General features: G+C 50.5%; 1 protein-coding gene across 2 annotated transcripts in view; it reads right to left on the bottom strand.

Annotated features, from left to right (window-relative positions):
- GPRC5B (G protein-coupled receptor class C group 5 member B) overlaps positions 1 to 17,813 on the bottom strand; it is a 52,578-nt gene extending 34,765 nt beyond the window's left edge. Inside the window, exons 1-2 of one of the 2 annotated variants that reach the window (XM_040458898.1) lie at positions 17,681 to 17,813; positions 8,594 to 9,607 (exon numbers count right to left, since the gene is read on the bottom strand). In XM_040458898.1, the coding sequence (XP_040314832.1) occupies positions 8,594 to 9,599 (1,006 nt within the window). In that variant the 5' untranslated portion in view covers positions 9,600 to 9,607; positions 17,681 to 17,813. The remainder of the gene's footprint in view (positions 1 to 8,593; positions 9,608 to 17,680) is intronic. The other variant, XM_040458897.1, reaches the window with a different exon arrangement.
- Positions 17,814 to 18,089: the final 276 nt, after the last annotated feature.

Raw genomic sequence — 18,089 nt, 5'->3', positions numbered from 1 at the left:
AAAAAAAAAAAAAAAAAAAAAAGAAGAAAGGAAAAAAAAAAAAGCCCCACAATTTTGTTTTCTTCCCCTGCATCAACACCGTGCTCCCAGCACACATCCCCCACCCCCCTCCCTACTCCTCCCCATTGTCACAAGCCAGATTCAAAACAAAAGTCACAAAGGGGCTTTGTTCTCTGGCTCTCTTGGAGCATGACCCATCTCAGTGGGGTTGGGAAGTTTGTAGAATCCAGGGCCAGGCTGCTGGGGTGGGGGGCAGGGTTTTGAGCCTCTACCAGAGCCCCCCCACCCCCACCCCCAGCCTCTGCAGCCCATGGGCGATAAGGAAGCACCTCTGCATCCCTCAAGGGTTTTCTCTCTCCCCACAAAACGTCATTCATGTCAAGTTCAATACCACACCGTTCAACCCTGTTCACTGTTTCTAGATACATGCAGGCAGACAACCCTAAGAATGTGGACACTGAGTACACAGTAGAGGTCATCTTCATGGGAAAGTGACGGGGGAGAGAACAGAGGGACTCCCAAGGACCAGGGTGGGGTATTTCTAACCAGGAAAAAAGGGAGAGTGGTAGCACAGAGGGCAGAATATGTCAGCACTTTTTAACCTAAGAAAGGTGGGTAAATGGTGTTTCTTATTTGCTTTCTGCTTGTAGAGATCTAATTTTCCTTTTTTTGTAAAGAAAGCCCCAGTTACACAAAGAAACATGGAAGGGACAAATGCATAAGGCTAAGTTGAAGAAGCCAGTCAGTAAAAGCTGCATACTGTTGTGATTCCAACTCAGATATTCTGCTAAAGGCAAAACTATAGAGACAGTGGGAAGACTAATGATTGCCAGGGGCGTCAGGGGTTGGGGGGGGATGCGGTGTGCAGTGAGGAACAGGTGGAGCACAAGGCATTTTTAGGGCCGGGAAACAATTCTATCTGACACTATAATGGTACATAGATGAGATTACCCATTTGTCCAAATCTATAGAACTGCACAAACAAAAGAGTGAGCTCTAAAATGTAAATGGTGGACTTCAGTTAATAGTAATGTATCAATATTGATTTATCAACTGCAACAAATGTACCACTAATGCAGGCTATTGATAATAGGGGCATGCGGGAACTCCCTGTAGTTCCTGCTCAATTTTTCTGTGAAACTACAACTGCTCTGAAAAACAATCTATTAAAAACTAATGAAGAAGGTAGAGTCACTATAAAAACAAAAGTCCATCTCAGCAGCAACATGGCATTGTCATAATTTTCATTCTCCTTGAAGGCACTAATCTTGCTTTGCTAAGAAAAGCCTCACTTCAGAGTCTACCCTGAAGGGAGTCACTTGTCTGCCTGAAAAGTAGCGCGAGAACTTGGGGTTTTTACAAATTACTTGAGGCAGGGACCAAAATCACCTTAGCAACATAGTGAACCGTCATAGACTGCCAGCTAGGAGCCAGGCACTGTGTAAAGTACTTTATATATTAACTCATTTAATTTTCATAGCATGATAAGTGCTTTCATTATGTCCACTTTGCATGGGGCACAGAGAAATTAAGTTACTAGCCCAAGGTCCCACTTTTGGAAAGAGGCTACACGAGCATTCAAACCCAGGCAGGGAATCTTTTTTGGTTTTTGTTTGTTTAAGTTCATTTATTTATTTTTGAGAGAGACAGAGACATGTGAAGAGGGGAGGGGCAGAGAGAGGAAGACAGAGAGAGAGAATCCCAAACAGAGCAACCAAGAGTCAGACACTCATTTCCAGGTTGGGGCACCTGCGTAGCTCAGTTGGTTAAGTGTCCAGCTCTTGGTTTTAGCTCAAGTCATGATCTCATGGTTTGAGGGATGAAGCCCCATGTTGGGCACTGCACTGACAGCACAGAGCCTGCTTGAAATTCTCCTCCTCTCTCTCTGTACTCCTCCCCTGCTCTATCTCTCAAAATAAATAAACTTAAAAAAAAAAAGTCGGATGCTTAACTGACTAAGCCACCCAGGCGCCCTGAGAATCTGTGTTCTTAACGCCATACTGGCTCCAAATACTGTTTTTAACCATCACATTCAGTTACCTGGAAGCAACTTTTTAAGAGAGAGAGAGGGAAAGAAAGAACTCAAGCTAGGGAGAGGGGCAGAGGGAGAGACAGAGAGACAGAGAGAATCTTAAGCAGGCTCGATGCTCAGTGCAGAGCCTGACATGGGGCTGGATCCCACGACTTTGGTATCACGACCTGAGCGGAAACCAAGAGTCAGATACTCAACTGACTGAGCCACGCAGGGGCCCCAGAAGCAACTTAAACTTAAGTGACAGCTCAGCCCAAGCTGGACCGAAGAAACTGAGGTAGGGTGAACAAATGTTCCCAGACATAGGTACGCCAGTGTTTGCTTTAACGTCTCCCTCCGCGCCTTCAAGCAGCTCATTATGCGTGAGCTGAGCACGGAGATACCTTACCCAGGAAGTAGACAAGGGGGAGCCAGGGAGCGGCATCAGAGGACTCTTACTAGTCTCAACTCCTAGCCGATACCTGCTGGAAGAGAGGGAACACCAAACAGCACTGCTCTCCTGATAATGCAGAGAACCGGCCAGCTGCGGTGGGAGAATCTGGCCCCAACACATTTCCTCCAAGAAACAAAGGCTCGACTCTACTGGCCATCTGTGGGGTGCCTCAGCCCAAGGGCTCCTCTCTGTAGTAGTTATTTGTGGTTCTCCTCTGGTAAACATCCCTCCCACATTCTGAGTGTTGGCTACGACTGCCTTCTACCCTGGCCTGAGGTTGGCATGTGACTTCAACCTGCCCAATAAGTTCCAATCAAAGTTAACTCTGGGATTTTTGCTCAAGCATCCTGGGAAATGGTCCTCTTTTCCACTGGGACTCTGTGCAAGCCCAGAGTTTGGGGCTGTCATCATGCTAACAGGGCCAAGACATGGAGAAAGACCAACTGTAGTCATCACTCACGTCTCTGTGATCTAATGATTCCTGAAGCCTGATTCGCAGTACATTAGTGTTTTGCTGTTGTTGTTATTTTGTTTTGTTTTTGCTGAAGCCAGTTCAAATCAGATTTTTTATTGCTTGCAATGTCAAGTGTCCCAACTAACACCCCACTCTGACCTGGGTCAGCTGTGAAAGACAAGCAGGGCTCATCCATAAGAGTGTCCCCACAGGAATCTAAGTTTACAGGCTGAATGCCGGCTTTCTCTTGCCCAGACTCTGAAAGTGAGGCTAGATTGGCCCTCCCCTAAAAGCTGATTTCAGGGCCTTCCATTAGGAAGCTAAGAGTCAGAGTTTAAATAGCCCTTCATCCTAATGAGATCTGAGAGCCCAAATCCCCCAAAAGAAAGAACACTTTTCTTTACTGCTCCTTTGAAAGGTGAACATTTAATATGCCTTGTTAACACTTTCCCAGATGTGATCTGAGGTGCTACATCCTTCAGTGCATTTTAATCTTTTATCACATACCTCATGCCTTGTTGATACTTATTAATAAGCGAGAGGCTGATGAAGTGGTATCTACCTAGGGTCCCATTTTGGGGAAGGAAATACAGAAGCTGAGGGCACTGGGACTTGACCTGCAAGGAAAGAGAGCCCAAAAGGCTGGCTGGCTAAAATGCAAAAGAAACAGGGCTAACTGTAGCTCCTAGGCAAGGCCCTTTGTGGGGCCTGGTTCCCTAAAATACAAGCTGGCTGAGGTCAGCACTAAAGACAACAGCTGTTCTCACAGTGACAAGGAAGCATACCCAGATGTTCCCCAGCCAGCAAAGCAAGCGTTTCTAGAACAAAGGCAATCCTAGCCAGGACTCCAATTTAGTCTATGTGAACTTTGCCCGGGGCTCACCCTGCCTGGTCCCATTGGTCCCAGGTGAATTCTGGTGGACACACATTTGGGATGATCCAAAACAGGGCTATTAAAACTAAGTCTGACAACATTCAAGGTTGGGGAAGAAGTGGGGAAACAGGAATGGGGCTCTCATGAGTTATTAAGCCGGGGGAGGGGGAAGACAGTAAATTAGTTTAACTTCTGGGGGGCCATTTGGTTGTATATATGAAGATTTAGAGACTCTTTTATGCATGTCTAGGAATTTTTTTTAAGTTAGTTGATCATGGGCCCAGAGGTGAATGTTCACTGCAGCATTACTTATACGGAAAGCCAGAAACAAGTGGAATGAATATGCATCAGCAGAGGATGAGAAAAGTAAACGATTGTGCCTAATGGGAAGCTCGGCATCATGAAAAGGATACTATGCTCCGCAGTCACTGGCCTGGAAGGGCCTCTGTCCATGAGACAATGCTGATTTAAGCAAGCACACTGCAGAACACTGCATACATTGGTGGCTACATCTGTGAGTCACTTGGAGAGCTCAAAAAACCGAAGCCCAAACAGACTTATCCAATCAGAACAAGGGGGCAGGCCCTGGTAATTTTTTTTGAGCTGCCCAAGTGATTCTAACGTACAGCTAGGTTAAGAACTGCTCTATGGGATTGTCTCGTGTGTGTGTGTGTGTGTGTGTGTGTGTGTGTGTGTGTGTGTGAAAGAGAGTGGGAGGGAGGGAGGGAGAGAGACAGACTGTGTGTGTTCACTGAGAGATGTCTGGCAAGATGGGAGCAGTCAGCAGCAGCTCCCTTTGGGCAATGGGATTCTGAACAATTTTTGTTATTTTTACTTGCTGAAACTTCTACATGATTATTGTTGGTTTTTGTCATCAAAAAGGAATAATAAAGCTATTTTGTTTTGGAAAAGAAAGAGGGGACAGAAAGACAACTCACTTGGCTTGGGAATGTGTCAGAGCGTGAAATAGAGGAGGGTGTGACGTACCCCTAGACCCCTCATCACCAATGTGCCAGGCCTGATACTATTGGTACCGACCTGGGTCCCAGATACCTTTGTCCCTGGATCTTACATACATATGAAGTACTGGCTGCATTTTCACAAGAAAAGATGCATGTAGTAGAGAACCAACATCCCCCCTCTTCCCTGCTCTTATAGTGTGAGCTTGAACAAGTTGCCCGATATTCCTGGACATCAGTTTCCTGCTCTATAAAATGGGGGACTGATAAACCCTGTATCCTCAAGGCACAAAGTTGTCCAGGCACATCAGTAAGATAAGGTCCACTGAAGTGCTTCGAGAAGAGAGGAGTATTCTTTTTTTTTTTTAGATACTGATTTGTTTGTTTTGAGAGAGCGAGCATGAATGGGGGAGACAGGCAGAGGGAAAGAGAGAGAGAATCTTAATCAGGCTCCACGCTCAGCACAGAGCCTGATGCAGGGCTTGATTTCATGATTGTGAGATCATGACCTGAGCCGAACTCAAGAGTTGGATGCTTAACTGAGCCACACAGGTGCCCTGAGAGATGAGTAATTCTGTGGTAGACTAATCAGGCATGTGGCCTCTGGATCCAGCCTGTGTGGACTCAAACCCTGGCTCTGCCTCTTAGGCAAGATGTGTAGCCTTTCTGTGCGTCAGTGTCCTATCTGCAAAATGGACCTCAGTGGGTTATTGTAGGGATTAAATGAGATTAGCCACTAAAATGCTCAGAATGGCACCTGGTCCATGGTAAACACCTACTAAGGTTAAATGTTCTTATTTTTGAAGACCCCAATGCTTGGGTAGTTCTAGCATCTCTGTTTTATTACAAGTAAACTAGACCATCAGGTTCAACAACACTGAGTCTTAACCATCTGGGGTTCGCAGACAGCTTTGAGAATCTGACAAAGTGACAGACAAAAATTCCCCAATGAATGTACAAAAATGTACATCCATTTCAGGAGTTCTTATTACCTTTGAGGTCCAAGGGGAGTCTATGGGTCTCATATAAAGAGGATCCTGTTCCAGGAGGAGCCAGGGAAGAGGTGGCTCCACCAGGACCCCACGAATTAGCCAGGCTCCTGACCTCTGCTCATCACATTCCCTGGAGAGCCCTCTGGGCTCCCAGTGATTATCCCCATCCTGACTCCTATCTTTTCCTGGTAACATGGTGAACCAGTGCCACCAGAGCTGACACTCCTGCTAAATCCTTTGACAAACATGGGCTTGCTGGCCTGAGGCTTTCTAGGAAGAATGAAACAGCTCTGATAAATACCACACCAGGGTTTCCAGCCCTGTCCACAGGTGGGGCCTCCCTCCAGTGGGTCTGGCCAGGAGTCGGGGGTACAGATGAAGCTGGGCACATCCAGGTGGGGAGGAGGGCACTGGGTGGCCTTGGAGGACCTGATGGTTCGATGTGCTTCCCCCTGCCTGCAGGGCACAGGCAGGCTGCCTTTAGCACTCAACCCAGAAAAGTAGACTCTGCAATACAGCTGGCTGGTGAACATTGCCCAGGTACCTTGGTGAGCATCACTGAAAAGGGGACTGTGACCATCTGGAATGGGCCATCTCCCAGCTGTATGTCCTTGGGCAAGTGACTGAACCTCTTAGAGTCTCCACTTAATTCATCTATAAGGTGGAGATAGTAATGGGACCTATCTCAGTGGGTGGAGGTGAGGCCTAAAGAGAAAACAGAGGTTAACGCCTTAGAATAGTGCCTGGCACATAGTAAATGCTCAATAAACAACGACTATACTAGGTAATAATTACTACTGCTGCTGATGCTACTACTATTAATGCTGTCATTATTATTATTATTATTATAGCCCCTGATAAATCTTCAGGTAACTGAGAAAAGGCAATTTTATTTAATTTCAAGTGCTGGGAACTTAGCCGACTCACTTGAAGTAATGACTCTAAGAAATACTTCTGAAGCATCTATAGGGGCTCTGAGTGCCTGCATCACATCCTCTAGGCCCACCTCTGAATCCCGCCACAGCAGTGTGGACAGTCCTGGGTACCCAGACAGCCTCCACCTCTAGTGCCCACTAAATCTCTGCTTTTGTGCCTCAGAAGCCAATGGAACTTATGTAGCCAGAGTAGTGGGAGATGTGACAATGAGAGTAGGAGACCGAGGACACACATGAGGGTGAGTGATGGAGGAACTGGTGGCAGATGCTACAGGCTCCAGATTTCAAAGATCAAGTCTGAGGCTCGTTCTACATGCATCCCTGGCAGGACCGAGTCCCAGCTGCCCACAGCAGTGACCAACATATTGATCTACTTGTTTGGGCATTTCTGCCTTCTTGGTCTCGTTATCCGTCCCTCTCCCTTGCAGGGAACACTTCCTGGGTAAGCCAGCTGTACCCAAGTCTTGGGCTCTGCTTTCAGGGGAACCCAAACAAGATACACATCCAGCATGCCAGGTCCTGGGGGAGACCCTCAGCATGTGACACTCAGTATGTTACTTTTCACAACTCGAGAGGTACATTCTCTCATTGTCTGTATTTTACAGATGAGAAAAACAGGTTCAGAGAGGTAAAGCAATTTGCTTAAAGCCACACATCGAGGAAGTACAAAGGCAGGATTTGAATCCAGACATCTGACTCCAGGGCCCAATTCATACACTCGTGATGACGAAAGTGGGAAGGAGACACAAGCGTTGCTCCCAATATCCCCTGCATCCATCTAGCACCTGGACTACAAACTCAAACACTTCCAGGTAGCCAGAGAATTAATGTTAATATGTTATAGTGGCTGGGTTAGGGGCAACAGGGAGTGGTGGGGAGTGTGGTAAACACAAAGTGGATCCCCATGTAAAGGAACAGCCACTTGGACTGCTTGCATAATTTAAGTATTGTAAATAATATTGCATAAACATAGGGGTGCATATATCCCTTCCAACTAGTGTTTTCATATTCTTTCAGTAAATAGCCAGGAGTGCAATTACCGGATCATAGGGTAATTCTATTTTTAATTTTTTGAGGAACCTCCATACTGTCTTCCACAGTGGCAGCCCAAGTGTCCTTCAATAGATGAATGTATAAAGAACACGTGTATGTATACAATGGAATATTACTCAGCCATAAAAAAGAATGAAATCTTGCCATTTGCAACAACATGGGTGGATCCAGAGAGTAGAATGCTAAGTCAATGCAATACTGTATGATTTCACTCTTATGTAGAATGTAAGAAACAAAACAAACGGAAAAACAAAAACAGACTCTTAACTATAGAGAACAAACCAGAGGGGAGGTGGGTAGAGGTGGGAGGGTGGGTAGCATAGTTGAAGGGGATTAAGAGTACACTTGTCCTGATGAGCCCTGAGCAATTATTCGGAGCTGTTGAATCACTGTATTGTGCCCCTGAGACTAATATAACACTGCCATGTTAACTACACTGGAATTAAAAACAAACAAACAAAAAAAAAGGAGCAGCCACAACTCGTGAGAGGTCGGGCCTTCCTGCACACACCGTCCATCAGCTCCAGACAATTGTTGCCAGGTGGGAATGTCGACCCAGCATTGCCAGAGCTGACTTTTCAAAAGAGGTGAGAACCTGGGTTTTATATTTAAATAAGTTGGCAATTGATAGGAAAACATGCTAAATAAAAACCCATCTCTGGGCCAGTTTTATTTAGCACAGGAGCCAATGTTTGTGGGCTCCCATCTGCCAGGACACTGCCCTCCCCCACCCACCCCCACCCTCCCCCCACCCCCCGCCCGGATCACCCATCCCCACTGGAGAGAAAGAAGGGAGTCCTTCTGGGGCAAATGGCCCCAGAGGCCACCCCGCGCCAGGGGGTGGGGTGGCGATCACGTTACCTGCGTTGTGTTCATCCATGGAGAAGGCCTTGTTCTCCATGTAGGTCCGCGGCAGCTGCACATCCTCCTCAAACGCCGTCTCCCGCATCCTCGGCTGCGACGTGTCGAAGTAGTTGGGCGTGTTCTCCTGCGGGGCCGGCAGAATGGTGCAGTGGATTTCAGGGATGGCATGGAAGATGACGAAGACCCAGCCGCTGGCCACCAGTGTGATAGCCAAGGTGGGGTCGCCCCAGGCGTCTCCCTGCCGCAGCTCCGCATTGCCAAAGAGGTACATGGTCATCCAGGCCACCCAGATGAGCACAGAGAGGAAGGCCGTGACCAGAATGCAGGCCCCGTTCTGCTTCCACTTCTTGAACTTGCCGCACAGCGTGAAGAGGGCCAGCCCCAGGGCCGCCACAAGCAGTACCATGTCGTAGATGAGGGCCATTACAAAATCCATGGGCTCGTAAGCGCAGGCCGGCTTCGCGTCGCGCAGCACGGTCAGCACCAGCCACTCGATGGCGATGATGACCTGCACGAGCATCAGGCACAGCGCCACGCCCACCAGCTGCCAGCCGGATGGGCTCTTGCCGTGGCGCACCAGCCTCCGCACACGCCACGCCTGGCTCAGTAGGCAAGAGAAGCAGAGCGCGAAGAGGACGCCCCAGAGGAACCTGCGGACCGAGCAGATAGTCTCGTCCTCCCGGATGATGAAGGCGAACGTCAGCCCGAAGAGGCCCAGGGTCCCCAGGAGGAAGAGGAAGTGGAGGCCCACGGGGTCCTTCTTCTCCTTGTCCTTGATAAATGGCAGCCGCACCAGCAGGATGAGCATCAGGAGCAGCGTGATCAGGGCGCCTGCCCCGGCCACCGCCTCCACCACGATGCCCCAGATGGTGTCCAGGTCGCAAAGGGACACGTACTGAGGGAGGAGATCCAATCCACAGCCCCGGGACGTGCTTGAGTTCTCAGAAGCCCCGGAGGCAATTACGAAGAGCAGGAGGAAGGCGAGCACCTGGTGGGTTCTCATCTTTCCCTCTGACACCAGAAATGTTCCAGAATATTGAGGATAGAGGAGATGTTTGGAGGGAGAAAAAGACCAGTTCACTGTCAGATTCTCACTTTCCTGACTTCTTTAAGACCCACCTCCTTTCAAACCTGCTAGCCCACAAGTTACCTCTGACAGGTCAGAAAAAGGCACCCCTTTCTCCAGACAGCACAGCCCCTGGGGTGGGGGTGGGGTGCACGACCCGGATTTCAGCTCCCATCTGCTGCTTTGGTCTGGCACAGTGAACAATCATGAATCATCATTGCTAGTGGTTGGAGAAGAGCGTGAGAGAGAGATTCACTCTCTCTGTATACTCTTTTGTATTCTTTGATTTTTATATTCTGTGCTGTGTCTGACCTCTTCAAAAATAAGGGAATGAAAGCAAAACTTTAAAGAGACAGCCATGAACCCAGCACTGTGCTGAGAATGGTATGTACTGCCTCCTTTCAGTCTCTCAATGGTAACAGCTAATATTTACCCATGACTCACTCGAAGCCAGGCACTAGGCACATCCAGTCCTTACCCTGGTGACAAAACAGGGTCTCCAAGGGGTTAGGATACTCGCCCAAGCTCCTAGAAGCATGCCCTCATTTCCAACATGCCATATCCAATATGAACTATCTTCCTGGGATCCCCCTCTCCCTCTGCCCTCACACCTCCCCCAAAGGTCACCAGGGAACCCATCCTCCCTGCACCTCCATCCCTCCCTCCCCAGGTGCTTGCAGGATTCCCCTTGGTACTCTTTCTGGACTCCCCACAGCAGCCATGGCAAATGGGCTTAACCCAATTCCCATCTTGCCCCTCCTGCTCCTTCTGCTTAAACACTCTTGACCCCTTGGGGGGGAAACCTGCGCCCCCCCCCCACCTCCCTGACCATGTCACCCTCTGAGACCTTGGCCAAGGTCACAGCCCCATCCCTCTTCACCAGAGCCTGTCTATTTCTTTCTTTGCTCTAATCATCTCTGTATTTTTTTTTTCTTCCCTGTCTACTTTGTTTCTCTCATTCTTTTTCCTCTTTTCCCTGCCTTTCTCCACTTCAAGATGCAGGAGGACACAGACACTGTCTAGGTCATCACGGTAGACCAGGGTTTCTCAACTTTGGGGTCACTGACATTCTGGGCCGACCATTCTTTGCTGTGAGGGCCGTCCTGTGCATTGTGGGATGTTCAGCAGTGCCCTTGGCTTCTATCCACTAGATGGGTGCCCGTGGCACACCCACTCCCCCAACTGTGACAACCCCAAAATCTTTTGACGTTGCCAAATGTCCCATGGGGGTGGGGATGCAAGATCGCTGGGATGAACACCACTCGTGTAGACTGAAGCACCAGCACACAGTGCTGGCACAAAATAGATGCTTAGTAAATGTTGAATGAACGACAGACTTATTCACCAGGGCCCTATCCTCTACCCCACTGGCACCAGCTCTTGCTTTTGGAGGGAGCCTGGCCTTCACAGAAAGCCATGGCCTACACAGCTGTGCTCTCTTGGTCATTTCCAGGGGGCTCAGGCTGGACCTACCACCTTGGCTGCACATGAGTGAGGCTATAACCAGCCACCTCCAGCCACCTCCAGCTCATCCCTGGGGCTTCCTTAAGTAAATGCAGTATCGACTTCCCTCTCTCTCTCTCTCTTTCTGCTCTTTTATGGGATCCCGTGAGCAGCACTGATCCTGCCTTGGCCATGAAGCCATTGACTGGGATAAATTATTGATGACACTGGATGAGGAGCCTGGTGCTATACGGATCGTCACCTTTGCCTATAGATGAGAGAAGGCAGGCCCAGAACAGAAGGCATCTGGCAAGAGATGCTTCTTTTTTTTTTTTTTTTTTTTAATGTTTATTTATTTCTGAGACAGAGACAGAGCATGAGTGGGGGAGGGGCAGAGAGAGAGGGAGACAGATTCTGAAGCAGGCTCAGATTCTCAGGTCGCTCGAACGACTGAGCCAGCCAGGTGCCCCATGGCAAGAGATGCTTCTTAAATGCATCCCAGCATCCCACCCAAGCAAATTAGGGGTGAGGATGCACACCAGAGGTTGGCAGTCAGACTCATGGTCCGGCCCCTATTCATCCAGCCAATTAACTTCCCCTTTTGTATTAAGCCAGTTTGAGCTGGGTTTGTGTTACTTGCCAACAAAGAAGTTCTATTATTCCTCCCACATCATGTGGCCCCCTTCTTCCAGGATGTCCTCCCTCCCCAACATCTAGGCATGTGGATGCAACCAATGGCAGCCAGGCGTTTTAGTGGGATCCAGCTGTCTCAAGTGGGATTATTATTATTGTCAAGGATGCCCATGAGGGGACAGCCACCCCACTCTACAGAACAATGTCTAGGATGATCTGGACGGCTACACACTGCCTCAGTATGAAGCAGAGTCTGGCTCATGTAGGATTTCTGGGGGATTCAGAATTGCCCTCCAGAGTTTTCTATTTTGCCATAGTGACAATGACAGTGACTAAGTCTTAGTGCTTGCAACACTGTAGGCACACTTTTATGAACTTCACATATAGTAATGACTTATAATCTGCACAGTGACATTACGAGGCGAGTACTATTACTATTTCCATTTTACAGGAAATAAAACATGGAGTTCAGCTGGCTTGTTCGAGGTCACACAGCTAGAAAGTGGTGGAGCCAGGAGGCAAACAATTGTACTATTGTTACTTGGGCTTCTTATGACAGACCAGGGCTCTAGAAATGTCACCTGGTGAGGGAGCCTTTTGCTGGCCAGTCTGTCTAAATTAGGTCCTTCCTGCCTCCCTTAAGCTCTATGCCAGTACTTTTGATTTTCATCTTTGTAGCATGTGCCATAATTTCCAAATATTTTGTTACCCTTTCGGTCTGTTTCCCCCCTCTCCCATGTCCAAGCCCTTGTTTGTCTTGTTCTGCACAGACTCTAGTACTTGGCACATGGGCAGGGCTCACAACCCAGCTGCTGGATAAATATGGATGAATGGATAAATATGGTCTCAAACAGGGGTGCCTGGGTGGCGGAGTCGGTTAAGTGTCCGACTTTGGCTCAGATCATGATCTCACGGTTCATGGGTTTGAGCCCCGTGTCGGGCTCTGTGCTGACAGCTCAGAGCCTGGAGCCTACTTTGGATTCTGTGTCTCCCTCTCTCTCTGTCCCTCCCCTGCTTGCATTCTGTCTCTCTCAAAAATAAATCAACATTAAAAAAAATTTTTTTTAAGTATATGGTCTCAAACCGTCATGTGACCCCAGTAGGGCAGATGTTCTTATTGCTGTCTTACAGAGGAAAGAACTGACGGTCTGAGAGGGTTAAGTCAAAGTTTCATCCTGACTGCCAACAGCAGCAGTGTCGCCTGGGAGCTTGCTAGAAATGCAGAATCGCAGAGGGTGGGCCTAGCCCCCTGTGTTTCAACAAGCCCCTGCAGCAAGCTCCAAGTGTGTTCAGATGACTGGGCACACGGAGGGCTGAGAAGCTCAGACATACATGCAGCAGGGTAAGCCAGGACCCACGGCCCCAGTACATTCTGCCTCACCAACCCTGCCAGAGAGCAAGTGGGAGGCACCCACTGTCAGGATGCACCCCATCCAGCTGTATCAGCCACTTAGTGCTTCCTCCCCCCACCCCCCCCCCCCCCACTCTGCATCCCCGCCCCAGGAAAAGAGCAGTGCTCCAGGAATCCCAAACTGAACAATGCCAGATTAGAGGTTTCAAGTCAGCCGCAGGCAAGGCTGATTGGGACGGGATGAATATATGGCAACAGACCCATGGGATGGAGGCGTGCAGCTCCTCAAAAGGAGTAATGAACAAATGTGAGCGACTGCACAAGCCTCGGCTCACATACTAATTACCTTTGCTGCCAGCCGGGCTCCCAGAAATGTGACTCATTCAGAGGCCCTTAAATACACTATCTCTCTCTCTGTGTCACACACACACACACTCTCTCTCTCTCTCTCTGTCCACCACCCCCACCTGCAGAGGGGCCAGAAGCCTCCGGCAGGTGGTGGAGGAACACGCTCCATTTCTCCATCTCTCCACGAGCTGGGGCCTGTAAAGGCTGGAAAGAATGCAGGCAAGTTTCCTTGCGTGAGAAAGGACAGCGCTGCCTGCCTGAAGGCCACATTCAGGGCTGGTTCTCCCAGCCCCGGTCCCCATCAAGCAGGGTGAACTGCTGAGTGAGGTCTTCTGGTTTCAAGTCCTGCCCTTGCCACTTGCTGGTACCTGGTGACCCTGGGTGGCTGATTGAACCTATCTTGCCTCAGTTTTCCTCATGTGCAAAATAGGGGCGTTAACAGTACCCAATATGTGGTTGTGAAGATTAAAATAGTAAGTTTTAGGACAGTAGTTGACACAGGGTATGCTGTCTGTTAAATAAATAGAAATGGTTGGTAAATATTCCTTCAACTGAGGTTATGAACTTTCCTGACTGCTTTTCCAGGAGGAGCAGTTGCCATGGAGATGGGGGAAGAAGGGGGTTCACCCAAGTGTTTATCCACGACTGGTTTCCAGCCTTCCCCATCATGCCAAGCAAAGAGATCCCTGAGTAGAAGGGGAGATATCTTTGGTAGTAGTCTACCCTAAGAACCTCTAAACTCACCTGATACCCAAAGCAGGTGCTCTAAGTGGAAGCCTCCCTGTGAAGGTGGTTTTCCCACAGGAAACCCAGGCCAGCTTGGGTGCCCTGAAGCCCAGTCTCTCTGTCAAGAAGTCAGAGGGAGGACATCCAGGGACCAGACACTGGCCATTCCCTTGGGAACCTAGTGTCCTCATCTGCCCACTACCCATATGAAAAGAGATACAAGATGTATAAAACCACTCTGAACACACATTCCGACCAGCCTCTCTTCAGCTACTACCAGCAGGGCTCTAAGGAGACCACTTATCCTCCACCTTGAGGCCCCTTCCAGTGCCCAGCAGATCAGAGGCATCTTAAACCTATCTTCTTTAAAGATGTGGGGAGGTGCTAGAGCATGGAAGGGAAAGAAAAAAAAAAAGAAAACAAAACTGAGCAGGCGGGGAGGGGGCTGTCCCACTCCCGGGCATAGTTAGTAGTTCGGTACGTGGATGAATGCCTGGCACAGAATTTACCCATCCATCAATCTCATCCAGAGTGGAAGACCGCAGTGGGAGTGAAGCCAGACATAACTATGTGACATGGGGCATTACTTAGCCTCTCTGACTCTCAGTCTCTTCCTCTATAAACCAAAGATAGCGGCTGCCTTCACAAAGCTGGTGTGAAAAGTACACGAAAAATACTCAGCAAAGGGTTGGGCACAAAATAATTGTCTTATTAAAAAGACAATCATGATTCCATTGTCTTTCCTGTTGAGAAAATGGAGGTAGAGAAGTGAGGCAGCTTGGCCAGAGGCTTACTGGAATTCATAGGCCATTTCTCTAAATGGACGAAAACCCATTTCTCCGAACTCCTGACCCAAGGCTTTCCACTGCACCTCTGATTTGAGCCCTCACCCCACATCTGGCAGAAGGCCAGGATGAGGCTGTGAAGCCAGTCTCCCCACACACCCCAGCATGACACCGTGTCCCAGCCCACTCCTGTTAGAGCTGATGGTGCTGGTGCATTTCCTGCTCTGTGAGATTAAACTGTTACAAGGTTTCCTGACATTAAACTCTTTCCCAGACCCACAATCCCACCATCTGATACCTTTTCCACATTACACCATCTCATAATCTTCATTCCCAACACTGCCCAGACCACCAGCCTATTTGGGGGCCCTTGAATTTAATAAGCCTCCTAGGTTAGTAAACAGGGTTGTCAGAACACAAGCTCCATGATCCATGAATATGCAAAGCAGCTCCAATCCTGTAAATAAAAGCAATCATTTAAATGCAAATTGCATCCCTGGCTGTCCATTCCGGGGTGGATGGTTCCTCTTGGGCAGCAATTCCAAGAAGAAAATGTGACTAACTCAGAACCCCCAGGAAGCTCAGCGTGAAGTGCTTATGGGGCCAAGGGCTCTGGGTGGGGATGGGCAAGAACTACCTCAAAGTGGGGAGTGAATTTTAAAACCTGAGTAGCTCCTCAAGTGGGCTCACAGGGCAGGCCAGGATCAAAGCAGTCCCCACAGGCTGTATGGAGACAGACCCTCAGAGGCTCCCCGCACCTCAACATCCCCAGAGGCAGAACGAAAGGGGAGTTGCTTTTCACTTCCATGTTGAGGTCAGGGGAGTTTTAAAAATTAACATCCCTTGGTTCCCACTCAAAACCCTCCAAGGGTTCACTGGCCCAAGGAGAATAAAACCTAAACTCCTTTCCGTGGCCCAAAAGATCGTGGTCTGGCTGGTCTGTACCATTCCTTCTCCCACCCACCCCCTCCACATCTGCTTCCGAGCTCCAGCCACAATGGCCTTTGTTCATTTCTAAGCTCATTCCCACCTCCAAGCCTTTGCACTTGCAGTGCCCTCTGCCTGCACAGTGGTCCCCCAAGATCTCCCACTGTGGGAGATCCACAAAAATATCACTCCCAAGAAAGGTCTTCCATACACACATCAACACTAGTCACTTTACTTGACATCCTCCTGTTTTATTTTCCTGGCAGCTCTTACCCCAATTAGAAGTTATATCTACTTGCTATTCATTTACTTATGTAGTGTTTGTTCACCCACCTGGCCGGTGCCCCGAGAGCGGGGGCTTGTCCATTTTCTGCACTGTACTGCCCCAGACCCAGTTCTGTAGGTGGTACATTTACTAAAAGAACAAATTAAGCAATAAAGATTTTGAGCCCTTTCTAACAAGGCTGCTTGCCTGCCCCAAATGGCGACTTCTTTCCCCTTCCATTTTTCTCTTTCTCAACTCAGCTGACCCCTTTTCAGACTTCGAGCAGGAGCAGATAGAAAACCCTTCACTCCACAGCCTAGTTACAAAACTGGCCTCGTGGAGTGCTCCCAACCAACAGATGATGATTTGCATTCTATTTACATGCTATTTGCATGCAGCTTAACTCGAAGTTTGAATGCTCCGAAAGCCCCCCACCCCACCGAAGAAACTTCTGAATCAAGGTTCCTTGGCTGAAGTTCCGTGGCTTTTGTGCCAGGTCCCTTCCTTCACTTTTCCCTCACTTCTCTTGTCTTTTCGAGGACCCCCAGTTCCTCCTGGGCGCTGCTCAAGTGCCCCCCCCCCCCATCCTGGCGCAGTTGGGCAGCCAGTGTGGCGCGTGGGCCGGGGCCCCAGACAGGGACGCCGCTGCCCGCCACACTCCAGGGGCCTTTGTCCGCGCTCCAAGGAGCCGCCCCCTTAGCGAACCGGGGACGAGTTGGGAGGGGGAGATTGGCCAGGCCTGTGTGTGACAGAGCAAGGGCCACGGAACGAACTCGCGAGCTGCGCTGGGCCGTCCTCGGTGGCAAGGTCGGCGCTCCGCTGCCAGCCTGCTTAACTCGCTCCCCCGGGCCCAGGCGGGTGCGGACGGTAGGGATCCCGGGATGTGCGGGGCTGGTCACATCCCCTAGGACAGCGAACGCACCACAGCACAGGGCTCGTCCTAAGCCCCAGCCGGGTCTGAACGAAACGCCAACCCCTCGCCATTGTATGCAGCCGCCCCTCATTTGTCCCTCGGCCCCAGGTCTCGGCTCTGCCTCTCTTCCCCCGCAGTGTTCCCCCCTTGTCCCGTAGTGCGCAGGCACTGTCGGCTGCGAGCCTGGCCCCCAACCCCTGCAGCAGGTGCGGCAGCTCACCCCCAAAGCCGGGTCCTTATGCCCCCAGCTTCGTCTGCCCTGTCTGTGGTCAGCCCCCACGCTGACCACGCGGCCCCCGGACCTGCCCGCGGCTCCCCTCACACGACGAGTTACTCGGGTACGGCTGGACTCCTTTACACTACTCCCAGCTGCCCTTTACCTGTGGTCGCCCCCAGACCCTCCTCAGGGCCTGGCCTCCCCTCCCCCCGCCCCGCCCTCTACGGCTCTTCTCCCGCGGCACTGTGGTACCCCCCCACTGTCGACCCCCATCTCCCCCAGCAGACTAACCCCCGGGGCCGCTCAGAAGGGCACAAGAAGCAGACTCCCAATCCTCCTAAGCCCACGGCGGGAAAAGTTTCTGGGGTCGTCCAAGCTCCCTCCACCCCATCGGCGCGGCTTGCACTCACCGACCCCCGCGGCCACGCAGCGCCGACGCTCCTGCTGGTTCTCGGCCTCAAGTCACATCTCTGCAGCGCGGCTGCGGCCCCCGCCCCGCGCGCGCCCGCCCGCCCGCCGGTCCCGTCTCACTGCATAGCCCTCGCGAGCCGATGCCTCGCGAGGCGCCCCCTGGCCCCGCGCTTGCAGCTGCAGCCGCGGCGGCCCCGCCCCCTGGCCGGCCCCGCCCCCGGGGCACCCAGCTCCGCCCCTTGCCCCTGCCCCACAGGCTCTTCCTCACGGAACCCCGCGCCAATTGCGCGGCGCCTCTCCATCCACTCTACCCGTTGCAAGCCCCTAGCTCCTTGCCCGGAGCGCTGAGACGACCCCCTTCCAAGGTCCCAAATTTGGGGACACGTCCCCCACATCCACGCCCATAAG

This window comes from Herpailurus yagouaroundi, unplaced genomic scaffold (assembly GCF_014898765.1).
Source record: "Herpailurus yagouaroundi ecotype Mexico unplaced genomic scaffold, PumYag 222, whole genome shotgun sequence".
Taxonomy (NCBI): Eukaryota; Metazoa; Chordata; class Mammalia; order Carnivora; family Felidae; genus Herpailurus; species Herpailurus yagouaroundi.
Note: the sequence above shows the minus strand (reverse complement) of the source record. Positions and strands in the feature narration are given on the sequence as shown.